The 13,607-nt window shown below is 36.4% G+C and overlaps 1 protein-coding gene across 4 annotated transcripts; it reads left to right on the forward strand.

Annotated features, from left to right (window-relative positions):
* Nucleotides 1-319: 319 nt before the first annotated feature.
* LOC130424529 (uncharacterized) lies at nt 320-7,844 on the forward strand. Of its 4 annotated transcripts, none has more exons than XM_056750393.1 (6): nt 320-621; nt 1,671-1,701; nt 4,533-5,600; nt 5,723-5,878; nt 6,011-6,106; nt 6,999-7,844. In XM_056750393.1, the coding sequence occupies exons 3-6, from the start codon at nt 4,533-4,535 to the stop codon at nt 7,314-7,316; spliced, it is 1,638 nt and encodes a 545-aa protein (XP_056606371.1). In that variant the 5' UTR covers nt 320-621; nt 1,671-1,701; the 3' UTR covers nt 7,317-7,844. The 4 variants fall into 3 exon arrangements, 2 of the variants coding, with proteins under 2 accessions (XP_056606371.1, XP_056606452.1); XR_008906959.1 differs by lacking the exons at nt 320-621; nt 1,671-1,701 and adding an exon at nt 2,261-4,450 and having other exon boundaries at nt 4,533-4,871; nt 5,032-5,600; XR_008906954.1 differs by lacking the exons at nt 320-621; nt 1,671-1,701 and adding an exon at nt 2,261-4,450.
* Nucleotides 7,845-13,607: the final 5,763 nt, after the last annotated feature.

The following is a 13,607-nucleotide window of genomic DNA, read 5'->3' on the forward strand; positions in this document are numbered from 1 at the left end:
AGTTTGTTTTTAGTGAATTTTCCCAACATTTGTTTAGAACACCATTAAAAAAACCTAGTAAACCAAGTCCCCTCTGGGCATCTGAAACCAAAACACATTACCCTTACATTTGCTTACTTTTATTCACATCAACTTACAAACAGATTTTTTTAAGGTGTAGTGCCACATTACCAACATTTCCAAAGTAAACCAGAATACAACACAACTAAAGAGGAATTTAAACTGCAACAGAACTGAAAAGAAAAGTGGAGAAAATGCACTGTAAAAAGTGATTTTTTGATCTTGTAAATAATGGAAACATTATTCAAGTATGTTTTACACACGAATACTATTTTGTCTTTTTACTTGAAAATGGCATGTTTAATTCAGAACATTACTTGCAGTTTCTTTGTCATTTATTGTTCCAAAATACATATGTAAATTTAAATTAAATCTCCTAAGTAATATTTACTTAGTGTTCGCCATCTAATCAAATCACACCAAAAAATTAACAACTCAAGTAAAATTTACTCAATACAGTAATATAATTGATGCGCATGAGTCTTTGCCTCAGAGTCAGAACTGGCGCGCACAGAGGAAAGGAATCGAGACTTCACGACGGATAAAGTGAATTTTACCACGGTAAGTTATTAATATGGTCATTAAATAATTGAGCTATGTTTGCAGAAAAGTGTAGAGTTATTAAGCTATCTGCAGTCCCAGTCGTTTGTGCCTAAGTTACCTTTTCTTTTTTATCGAGTTACGGATGCTAGCAATGTTCATGCTAACAATGTTAACAGATTTTTGGATAACGTTAAAACATAATCTTAGTTTTGTTTTGTTAAACACATGAATAACAGAGTTAAATCATTAATAAATGAAGCCATTAATTTAGTTGACAGACTTGCACCACCATCCGTTATTCGCAAATGGCATCTCTGTGGAAAACAATTGTCTTAACTTTTCAATAACGTTAATCTTGTCAGACGATTATTGTAAAAATGAGTTTTAACATCCGTGCAAACTTTGCTCGAGGCTTTGCCGTTGTGTTCGAGCATTCTGTCCCAGAAAAGTTCGAGCTGCCGAAATGTAATAATCACCCTGTTTTTCGCGTATTAATCACACAGGATTAATGTTAGTTTTTAAAATGCACGTGTAGGCCTACAAGGCAAATAGTACCTTGAACGTTAATTTTATTTATGTTGTTTACCTATACTATCGATTATGATAGCTATACATAGAAATCGATAAGGTACTGCACTTTTGCAATTACACAAGTCTAAATGCTTAGACTTGTGTAATTGCAAAAGTAAATCTTAATTTCTTAACAATCAACCTTATTTAAGTTAAAGCCTGTATTTTTCATGATGTCCTTTTACTGACTAACATCCACTTTACAGGTGGTTGATATCTACAAGCAGTTGGAGATTCTAATTTGTTTCCATGTTTTCCATGTTACTCTTGAGTAAAAAAAGTTAGTGTAGTTTAAAAAATTATGATAAATGATTCAAAATACATGCCATGAATGAGACCGGCAAATTATTATTTTTTATTTACATGACTGCATAACCACAGTCAATGAATTATAAAGGTAAATTGTAAGCGTACTTCATATCAGTAAGATCAGTACATTTATTTAAAATTGTTAAAAAATGTATTCTGACATGAACATTTCTTACATTCTTTTACAGATATTCCATTCCTTATTCAAGCTAATGCAAGGTAAGTTGGCAATACTTTATAACAGCACACTTCACAGATAGATAGCAATAAGTATGCATTCACATGTACATCATTTGTTTACTGTAGGTGCCAGACCATGAGGTGGTTATGTAAAAAATGCAGCTTTCAGTCAAACCGAAGACTACAGCTATTAAAACACTTAAGGCTCAAACATGGAAATGCAGGCCGTCAATCATCAATACCATGTCTTTATGCTGATTGTCCTTGTTCATTTAAAACATTTAATGCCCTTCAGATACACTTATCCCGAAACCACACAGAATCAGACAAACCAAGTGAGGTGCTGTCATTTAGTTGTCTAATATGCAGTTCAATTCCATTCTCTTCGGAGAAGCAATATTTTGAGCACCTTAGAAGCCATATGAGGAGGTACGAGGTAGTGACATGTGTGTTCAAAAACTGCAGCTTCAGTACAAACATTTATTCAACCTTTGCGACTCATAAACACAGGAAACACAATACATCCTCCATTGAAGATTTTAAAACTGAAGTCTTGATAAAATACCCAAACACTGCTGCTTTTCAAAATGATCTAGAGGTGTCTGATGATGACACAGAACTTGATGAAACTTTGGTTGATGCAGAAGAGAACTTGCCCGAAGTTGTAAAAACGAAGTTTGGACAACTTCTTCTAAAGTTGCAAAGTAATTTCAATGTGTCAGGCAAGTGTATTGATCATATTGTAGATGACCTTCAGTTCCTCTCTTCCTCTGCATCTGCTCCAGTTTTGAAAGATGTTGTTGAGTCCACTTTGAAGAAACATAACTGTGAAGTACATTCAGCGGTTATCTCAGATTTGGTGAAAAATCTTTGTGAATCACACCCTTTAAGTTCAGCTTTAGGGAAAGATGGGCCTTTTTCAACATCATTTAAGAGGTCACAATTCATGAAAGCACATTTTTCAGTCATTGAACCAGTAGAATACATACTACACAATAAAGACAACAGAACATTTCAGTATGTTCCAATACTGCAGTCGTTATTGCAAATCTTGAAGAATGTAGAGGAAAAAGACTTTTTCACTCAAAGAAAATCTGGATGTGCATCACAATACCAGTCCTTCCAAGATGGATCTCACTTCTGTAAAAACGATTTTTTTGCTGGAGATGAGAACAGATTAAGTCTTATTCTGTATATCGATGACTTTGAAGTGTGCAACCCTTTGGGAACTTCCCGCAAGATCCACAAAGTCACGGCCGTCTATTGGGTGTTAGGAAACTTTCCAGCATATGCACGATCAACATTAGCTTCTATTTATTTAGCTATTCTGTGCAAAGCAGATGACACAAAGCGATTTGGATTTCAGAAAGTTTTAGAGCCACTCCTGACAGATCTTCAAAGCTTGGAAAAAGATGGTGTTTTTATTCCAAGTTTAGGAAAAATCATGAAAGGCACTGTGGTGAGCGTGGTGGCTGATAATTTGGGGGCCCATTCTTTGGGAGGATTCGTTGAAAACTTCACAGGATCTAATGTCTGCAGATTTTGTCTCGGAGAAAGGTCCCAGTTTCAGACCACAGAAGTAAGATCTGGACTTTTTCAGAGGAGAGATAAAGAGCAGCACAGTCTGCATGTTGAGACGATTTTGTCAAGTCCTATTTCCACTCCTTGCTATGGTGTGAAAAAACAGTGTGCACTGTCTGAAAAACTTCGACATTTTCATGTAACATCTGGTTACCCACCAGATGTGTTACATGACCTTCTTGAAGGTGTCGTTCCATTGGAACTGGCGTTGTCATTTCAAGCCTTCATCAAGAAGAAATATTTTTCTCTTGTGGAGCTCAATACTTGCATTCAACAGTTCCCTTATAAGTGGAGTGACCAAACAAATCGTCCACATTTGATTCCTGCTCATTTTGCTACCAAAAGATCTGTAGGAGGCAATGCACATGAAAACTGGTGTCTGTTGCGTCTGTTGCCTCTCATAATAGGTTTGAAAGTACCTGAGGATGATGAAATATGGCAGATGTTAATGACCTTAAAAGACATCGTGGAACTTGCAGTGGCCCCAGTTCATACTGAGCAGAGCATCTGCTACCTTGGCACTTTAATATCTGAGCACCGAAACAGATTTCTGCAAGTTTTTCCTCAAGAAAGGCTCCTCCCCAAACACCACTTTCTCGAGCACTACCCTGAGCTTATTCAGGAATTTGGTCCTTTGGTAGCCCTTTGGACCATGCGATTTGAAGCTAAACATGGCTTTTTCAAAAAAATTGTCAGACAAACAGGCTGTTTCAGGAACATACTGCTGTCCCTTGCGAAAAAACACCAGCTCATGATTGCATTGCATCTCCATGATTCAAATGTGACAAAGTCATCACTTTCAGTCACAACAACTTCACAAGTCTCTGTGGATGTGCTAAAGGATGGCATAAAAGATTTGGTGCAACACAGGTATCCACATGTCACAGTGGTGCATGTTGCAAATAATGTGCACTTCTCAGGCACCAACTACAAACCGGGGATGTTGCTATGTTATGGTTTCACTGCAGACTTGCCAGACTTTTCTGAGGTGCTACAGATTATCTTGGTTTGTAACAAACTGGCCTTTGTTGTCAGACTACTAAGCACATGGTATAATGAGCACTTTAGGAGCTATGAGTTGGAACACACAATCAACATTCAGATACTGGAGCAAAACGAAATGGTTGACTACTATCCTCTGGCTGCATACACTGTTGCAGGAAGACGACTGACTACCTTAAAGCACTACATTTCCCCTTCTGTTTAGGTGCATGTTTATCAAAGTTAATATTGTAGTGAATTCATATTGTAATGAATTGTGTTAATTAATTTTTTTGTATCTGTTGCAGATGTGCACCCCAGCAAAGCTGCGATTAGTTTTTGGAGAGAATGATGTTCGCAAATTGGTTCTGCCCTCAGGCATCCCCAGCACTCTCCAGGACCTTAAAAGGATAATACAAGAAACATTCAATATTCCAGAATGCTATAGTTTGATGTACGAAGACATGGAATTTGGGGGCCAGTTTTTCAATTTGGACTCAGTAGATGATGTGCAGGATAAATGTACTCTGAAAGTAGTACAAACTGAACCCGTCACCCTAAATCTAGTTGTTATGAATAGATCAACTCTACCAACAGAGTCCGATGCCAGATCCTGCAGTTCTCAGGACACTGTTGTGCTGACTCCTGTAAGTGACACTTACCTTTCTTCTGACTCCAAATCCACCGGCTCTCAGGACACTGTTCTTCTATTGTCCACTGAGACTCACGCATCATGCCGTTCTCAAGGATGGCCAACAAAGTTTATAGTACCTACTTTCTCCTTTGATACTGAGCTCTTGCTTTCAGATGGAAACAAAGCCTACCAAAAGGACGGCACTCTCTTGAACAATCATAGAGTGACAAGTAGTGTCCTTGAGACACTAGCAGAGACAATATTTCAATACACTGCATATCCGACGGGTGTCCAAATTATGAATGTAGTGGAGATGTTGATTGAGAAGTATCCATGCCTCAAAGAGCCAGGGTCCTATAATGCACAATATGGATGGCAACAAAGGATAAAATATAAAATGGGAAATTATCGAGCCAAATTAAGAGGTAGCCAGCTTTCCTGCCCAGAGCTTGAGGTGAACCAAAAAAGGAAGACAATTGAAAACCCCACTCCAAAAGGCCTCAAAAGACCTAGGAAGGCTGAAGTAAATTACTTGCCACCATTTCCATTTGGGGAAACAGGAGAAAGTTTAGAGAAGGAGAGACTAGATCTCCTTAATGAAATTAGGAAAAAAAACAACAAAAACATAATTGGTGAGAAAATGGAGAAGACTTTCTCCTATCGAAGAACAGAAGTAGTTAAGAACTGCCCTGCTGTTAAAGATTTCATGGAGAGATGGCCAGCCCTTTTCTGTGAATCTGAGGTAAACTTTAGTTATGTTCTTTGTTGGCCTAATATGCAGTGATTTCAAATGCAATAAAAAATTGTTACCAGTGCACTCAACTCATCACTTGATTGTGTTACATTTTATTTTCTTTGTCTTAGATCAAAAATGAATTCAGAAGAATCACCACAATTTCCTTGGAGCGTACATTCTTGGAAAAGCTGGACTTCTATACTCCAAAACTCCTGGCTTTGTTTGAGATGAAGGGTGGGGTTGCTGGCATAAGAATTAGACATTTGCTGGATTCACTCAGCCAGGTAAAATGTAAAAAAAATACAATTGTGAATTACTCATGTGATGATATGCTGCTTCCTGACTCTGTAAATTTGTTGTTATATGTCGATGTATACACATTTAATGTTCACTGCATTTACTTCTGTTTTTAACAGGAAGAAGATAGGCTTGAAGATAGGCGAGACGTTGTGATTCGCTGCCTCCTGTCTTTCCTGGGAGAATCAGCTGAGGAGCTCATTGAAGACCACCAGGTAGTACAGTTCAATTCAATTAAAATTTATTTGTATAGTGCTTTTTACAGTGTACAATGTTTCAAGGCAGCTTTACAAAAAAAAACAATGGTGAATGATCAATAAATTGAAACAAATCAAAGAAAATGCAATAATCAATTAATAGTCTAGTGCTGCCTGGCGTCATCATTGCACAAGTCTTGGGTCATCTAACGTCTTACTGGGAGGCAGGGTCCCGACATGGATATACAATAATTAGTTACATCGAGCCACAAACTTGAACACAGTGATATGAACTGTGACTTGTTCAGTTTAAAAATATATATTTTTATTTATTTATTTTCTCTGTTGCATTCAGTGCTTTCTTCCAAAAATAACGGACCATATGAGATTCCAAGTCACAGTTCACTTAGTTCATATCACTGTGTTCAAGTTCGTGGCTCGACTTGTCGAGACTGTTTTTCAATATAGTTGCTGTCTGTATACGCGTAATGTACTGTCTTTATAAAGTATCTTCTTATTAAACTGTTTGTACACTTGAAAAGTTCTCAATGCTTTGGTTTGCATGTAAGGACCCTCATTATGCTACCGTGGTAGTGTGAGGCTATGTTGAGCCTTGTTAGTGGTATTACACTAGCGATTTACTTTATCTTACTCTCTGCCCCATATTCTAGCGTTATAAGCTAATCTGTTTTTAGAGATATAACTCTTTACATTCGACTATCATGAAAACGCATCCCAGAGAACGATCTACTAGGTAAGCATGTGTTAATTACCCCTAGGTTCATTTTTCACCGGAGTTGTCCTTTAAGAGTGGACAGTTTGTCTCAGAACAGGAACCCATTGAGGAAAATTGAAAAATTGATAATGTACAGTATTTTAACCACTTTGCACTGATTTGTGTATTTCACAGGATATCAGCAGGGAGATGATTAAGGATACCTTCTCCAGTCATGTCATGAAAATCATCGTACTAAGCAGATCTGTAGAAGAGGAAGATGCCAGTATGTCTGATGTCATCATTGTCATCGAGGGGACTGAGGTGCTGCTGGGATGTAAAAATCTCGCAAATGCATGTCTTTCACTCATGGGCTGCATTTACTCCCTAAACTTAAGCTATCCCCCAAAGCTGAGAAACACCTTCGAAGTGTTTCAGAAAATCTTTCTGGGACTAGATGCGTTAAAATTTTCGCCAAAGGTTAACTCTTTGCACAGAAAGATTCTAATGTAATCTGCTAGTTGGGCACTACTTGCACTTATTGTACTGTTTTATTTTATTTATTTTTTTGCAAGAAAGGTTGTTCAGAAAACAACTTCAACTACAGTACTAGTTAATATAACAATTCTTATGCATTTTAAGTAATGCTATTCTGCTGAGACCATCGATGCAGAGTTTTATTATTATTTTATTTTATGTTTTTGTTCCCTTAGGTTTAATCTTAGTGAAATTAAAGTTAGCTAATGAAAGGCAGCTACTATTTGACATTATTTGCACTTTTACACTTTTGTATTTGATATCTGCAACTGAGGTTTTTGTAAAATGTTTATGTTTTATGTTTATAGAAAGGTTTTATATGTTTAAATGTTTATACATTTTAATGCACTGTGTGGTTGTTCTAACAATGTTTACTGGAGTAAAATGCACTATAGTGCACCATTTACAAGACCCATCAAACTGATGGAGTTTTACTCTTTGTTTTATTTCATATTCCCATCTGTAAGGAATATCATAGAAATAAACGTATTCAAGTAAAATGTATGTCAGTGTTATTTTATTGAACACCATTTAAATACATAAACAACATCAAGTAATTTTAAATTAATATTTAAAGTAAAGATTACTAGGATTATTGTGTAAAAAAACATTTATTAGCATTACTTGAGTAAAATATATAAACAAACAGTCTATACAATTTACTGGGAAATTCCAAGTAAAATTTTACTTGAGATTTTCTAATTAAAGCTACAGTTCCTTGTCTTTCGTTTTTACTTGGGAATTCTATTGAAATTACTCACATTTTCTAAGTGAAAAAACTTTCCTAACTTTTTTTAAGTAAATCCTACTCCAAATTTTTTTCAGTGTGGCCTGATGTAATGTTAGGTGCCGCTCATGTGACATAGCCCCTGTTTTGTTTTGTTAAGGACGAGATGTGTTGCTGCCGCATTCTGGAACACTCGTAAAGACTAAATCAAACTGAAAGGCCAGCCTACATAGCATTGCATTAGTCTATTGTTGAGATGACCGGAGCCTTAACCAGGATCTGTGGGCAGTCTGATTTTCCCGATGTTAGAAAGCGTAAATCTTGTGACCTGACAGTCGTTGAGAAGAGGGGAGCGAAGTAACTATCAGTCTTGATGTCCTCAGGTGTCTAGTTTCATGACAGTTCAACCCTGAACCTCGGCTACTGGCTCAAAAGGCTCAGGGCTGGCAAAAAACTTGACCTTGTGCTTATGCGCCTACTGCAGTTACCCCTTTATTCTTAGTGAAACACATTTATGAAAACACTACACTCTAAAAACAAATATGGTTCTCGAAAGGTTCTTTATTGAGGCTAAATGTTCTATTTAGACCCATGTATTCTAAACAACCCATTTTCTGCTGAAATGCTTCTTTGGGAAAGGGTTCTTTACTCCCTCTGTTTTCAGTTTTAATGAAATCAGTTATTTAGAAGCAGCCTCCTGATTAGTTGTTTTTTTCTGCATCAAAGTCCTCCATCATATAGTCCCGCTGAGGTGCCTGCAGACTGACACACCACATAGGTAAGCTTCAGACTGTTTTTAATCACATATTTTATGGTTATTCAATTATTAATATAATTTATGAATATTTTCTGGTTGGATAATTTATGAGAATATAATTTAACAATCATTTATGATAATAAAGTGTTAAGCGTATACATATATATCAGGTGAAATTGTATCAATCATTATTATTATTATTATTTGTATTCATTTGGCCAATGCTTTTATCCAAAGCGACTTACAAGTAGGAGAGCATATAAACATATTATCAACTCGATAAACAGTACCGTACCATGCTACTAAGAGGATCAAAGCTGGAGTAAGCAAAGGAGAGAATGGACAACAAAACATTTTTTTAGGTTGTTATTGGTTAGTCAAATAAATGTGGAACAGGTATGTTTTGAACTGTTTTTTAAAAGAGTGGAAAAGTGGAGTTCTGGTGGAGGCTGGTAGTTTATTCCACCACAGGGGAACCGAATGACTAAATGCTTTTGCAAGCGATTTGGTGCCTCGCTGTGATGGTACAAACAAGGTGTCGCTCATTTTCAGACAGAAGATGATGGGAGGGGATGTAGACCTAGAGCAGTGAGTCGAGGTAAATGGGCGATTTTGCAGTCATTGTTCTACTAGTTCAGAATTCATTATCATTGTTCTACTGGTTCAGAATTAATTATATTTACTTCTACTGGTTCAGAAACTCCTATAAACCATTTTTCTAAAATATTTTCATGAACATTATTTTAATGTATCCTACGCAGACTGTGGAACAACATGTATTTGGGTTTATTTATTCATATTTCAGAGTTGTGAACTTGTGTTGGGAGGGAAATTGGAAGAGAGGTATTTCTCAATTGTAATGTATATATAATCTTCACAGCTTTTTGCTTTTGAGCTTAAATGTGCTAAAATGTATATATTATTATTATATATGTTTTTTCTGAGAATAGAAAATTGTGAAAGGAACACAATGTTAATATCTACAAATATATTTATTTTCTGAGAATAGGCATTAAGTATTATTTAGTTTACATGACACTTACATTTCTTGTTTTGAAACTGTAAAAGATTGTAAAATGCTGGAAAATAAAAGTAGATAAAATATCTAACAGAATAAAAAAACAATGATATTAAGTTAATAAATATAGTAAATCAATTAAATAAATCATTCATAACAAAATAAAACCCCTTCTGTCTTCTGATAATGAAAGGTTTCTTTATAGCACCACTGAGGTTCCATATAGCACTTTTTAGGGTAAGGTTATGTATTGAACCTTATAAAAAGGGTTCTATATAGCACCTATATAGTACTATTTAGAACCATTTTTGTAAAAGGTGTCGGGTATAAATTTGTCTCAAGGCCACACATATGGGCTAAAAACCTCCAATTTTAATTGGAGGAGTCGTGTTCTTATAAATATTAGAAAATATTAAATCTCTCAATAGATCAGAATGAGTAGACCTTGAGCAGAATTATTTATATTGGTTGCTTTTAATCCTGTATGAATTCTCCTCCACATTGTTTTGAGCCATTACCATCTTCCCACTCTTCCTGGTCATGTCTTGGCAGTGAAGATCTCCAACCTGCAGCCTCAGCAGGTCATTCAATCAAAGTCTGACACTACCTGATCTTCTCTGCCTCCACAGGTCATTCCTCTCATGAACTGCTCAGAACGGAATGGACTGCAGCTTTTTACTGCCAACTGTGCAACCACCTGCCCATTTAATCCTATTCCCTGTCCTCTCCTGCGGGATATCTCTCCTGACAATCTCCAATAAACACCTTCCTTTTGCACAATTACAACAAGTCTCATGCTAGCACCGACGTGCCATCAACAGTGTGTATATTACGCCTCTTAAAGTGATTGACACAGTACAGACGCATTGCCCTAACTTTCTGAAGCATCCAGATTAACTACTTCCTCCTTTCACCATGTTGCAGGTTCAGAAATAAATATAAAATAAAATACACTCAATACCAAAACTGTGTTAGTGCTATTTGCAAAGTATTGATAGTTTGATTGTTTCTTGAAAAATAAAAATCAATTAAAAAGCAAGTACATGAGATATTTTGTTTACAATGTTCACATTTACCCAGATTCACACATATTAAATTATAATATTGACTTATAAATTAAGATGTGCAGGTTGAATTTAGCAGGAGATGTCGTTTACTCACGCTCTTGTCATGTCAAACCTGTATGACTTGTATCTTCAAAAGAAAACAAAAGAAATATGTTGGTAACCTAACAAGAGCGGTGCCCATTCACTTCTATTGTATGGATACAAAACGAAAGCAAATCAATGGGTACCAACGTTGTCCTAGTACCAATATTGTCAAAATATCTTGTTTTGAGTTCTTCAAGTGAATGGGAACTGCCATTGTTCGGTTACCAACATCCTTTAAAATATCTTCTCTTGTGTTGTGCAGAAGAAAGCAGGTCATTCAGGTTTGAAATGACAATACGATAATTAAATAATGACAGAATTTTCATTTTTGGGTGAACTGTTCCTTTAAGAAACCTATTTTTTTGGCATTTTTCTTTTAAGCTTTTTAAACATATATTTGCATCAGATTGAATAGCACAGTGCACCCTAGAGCAATTTCCCATAAACAAGCAGTCATGAATGGACATAGCCAGTGACACGAAACCACTACTTGTTATTCATACGTTTGTTTTAGTCATTTTATCAAGCTCACTCAAACGGTGGGAGGCAATACTGGAAAAACCCTGAAGGCAATTTAACTCAGCAAGGGTTAACCCAATCACACGAGAGTGAATGCAAGACCATTCATTTTGTCATCTATCAATTTCCCATCAGAGACTTTAGAACTTACATGACAGTCGGGCGGAGGCGAACGTAGGCGACATTGGAAATCTAATACTGAATGAGGAATGCGTTGTATAGACAATATATGCAGGAACTCAGCCATACAAGTCTCCGGAGTCACGTGTGCATTTTTTTCCTTAGTTAAATGAGCTAACAAACGGTCCAATGCCATACAGAAAAAAACATTTCACCAGGAACAGAGGAGAGCACTTTGGGAAATCACAGAGTACGAGGAGTGGGAGTGTTGCTTTTCATTACCTGTGAAGCCCAGAAAATCCAATTCCACCATTCGAAATCTCAGCTGAGCCCTGCAGTGGTGTGAGCTACAGCAAGGGATGATGGGAAATCTAAAATATAGGAAGGACTCTGCCACGTGCACACATTCATGCAAAATATTTTACGATAATGTCTCAAGGTTCTCATTATGTAAGTGCAGAAAATAATCAACACACTCATTATAAAACCACAGGCCTTCCAGGCAAAAAGAGCGATGCCTCAGAATAGCAGCCAAGGCTCGCTTCGAGAGATCAGGTAAATCAAAGCATCTCTCTTGCTTGTTTAAATATGTTTTGTTCTTACAGCGTTCACCCCCAATTCACTGTGTGCAGCCAGCGCGCATTCATTCCAAGGCTGTGAATGCTTAACCAGCCATCTGAAAAGATTGAGAGCATGGTGTGGAGATGGAGCGTAAGGGAGTCAACAAGGGGCATCATTGGAGGCACTATTATACATTGGTTGAGGAGTGAATGCTCCCTTGGCCATCTTATCCAGGTTAAACAGGCACGATATTCCTGGCTAGAGGAGTTGCGCCTGAAAGGCCCTGGTGGGGCTTTAATGTAGAGTGCTGGTGAAAAAATATGGTAGACTGTACAGCAACAAGCCACCAGCAATCCTTAGAGGAAACTCTGAAAGGCTTGTTATGCCCAAAGTCACAGAAATGCAACTGGGAGCCATTGAGGGTGTGAGAGAAAGGGAGACAAAGAAAGAAACGAATATCAAACAATGCATGAAAACGTTGGAAGAGAATGTTTTATGTTGCGGCTCATGCATGCATTTTTTTTTCATATGAAACTAACAAGATTTGTTCTTTCTGTGTTGGTGATTGTGATAGTAAAGTAATGACAGTTGTTCTGTAATACCTTGCGGATGAATATGTTAAATAGGACATTACAATCTGTATAATTTGCCTCAAAAGCATATGAAAAGTAATGAGACTAACAGTGGGATTAGAAACCGTGCTTGTCTCCCAGTTCGCATACTATTCGCTGCAAGAAGTATTCAAAATAAGAATTCGAAGAGTTTTTTGTGAAAACGGATAACTCTGTTATAAATAAATAATGTGTTTTATAAAGTTATCATGTAATTATTACTTAATCAAAACAACCCAACTGCATTTTAATTGATATTTCTTGTAATGCACAATAAAAAAAAGGTTCAAATAGATTCATGTAATCATCAAAATAGTCTGTATGGTCTTCAATAAAAACGAAGGAATTAATGTGGATGTACAAGGATTCTTTACTGTCTATTGGAATATACTGTATTTTACATCATGTGGACTAAATTTCTCATGTAAAACGCTTTCTGTAAAGTATGTATTTCTTTCACACATCGTCTTAAAATCAAAACGTAGAGAGGATGTTTAAAAATGTAAAAAGACTGCTTTTGTGCTCGATCTTTAGTATAATGTTTTTCAGATTAATTCCCAGTTGACAACACAACAGCTTTATGATATGTGCACATGGCCTGTGTAACGTTTGCTGTTCGCTTTAAATAATAGAAAAAATGACCACATCTTTAAATAGCAAACAATCGACATCATGTAAAGAAATTGAAAACCCTTCATAATTTTCAAATTGCTCATTGGTTTACTGTCACAACAACTGAATCAATAACATTGCTAAATATCTGCCATAAAGTCTTAAAATCATCATCCCATTCCTCTATAAAG

The sequence above is a fragment of the Triplophysa dalaica genome, chromosome 1 (assembly GCF_015846415.1).
Source record: "Triplophysa dalaica isolate WHDGS20190420 chromosome 1, ASM1584641v1, whole genome shotgun sequence".
NCBI classification, from domain to species: Eukaryota; Metazoa; Chordata; class Actinopteri; order Cypriniformes; family Nemacheilidae; genus Triplophysa; species Triplophysa dalaica.

What these genes read in the sequence shown, in the direction of transcription:
- LOC130424529 (XM_056750393.1), top strand. Translation starts at nt 4,533, where the DNA reads ATGTGCACCCCAGCAAAGCTGCGATTAGTTTTTGGAGAGAATGATGTT. An exon ending in TGCTGGATTCACTCAGCCAG is followed by an intron (nt 5,879 to 6,010) that starts GTAAAATGTAAA and finishes TGTTTTTAACAG; the next exon opens with GAAGAAGATAGGCTTGAAGA. An exon ending in AGCTCATTGAAGACCACCAG is followed by an intron (nt 6,107 to 6,998) that starts GTAGTACAGTTC and finishes TGTATTTCACAG; the next exon opens with GATATCAGCAGGGAGATGAT.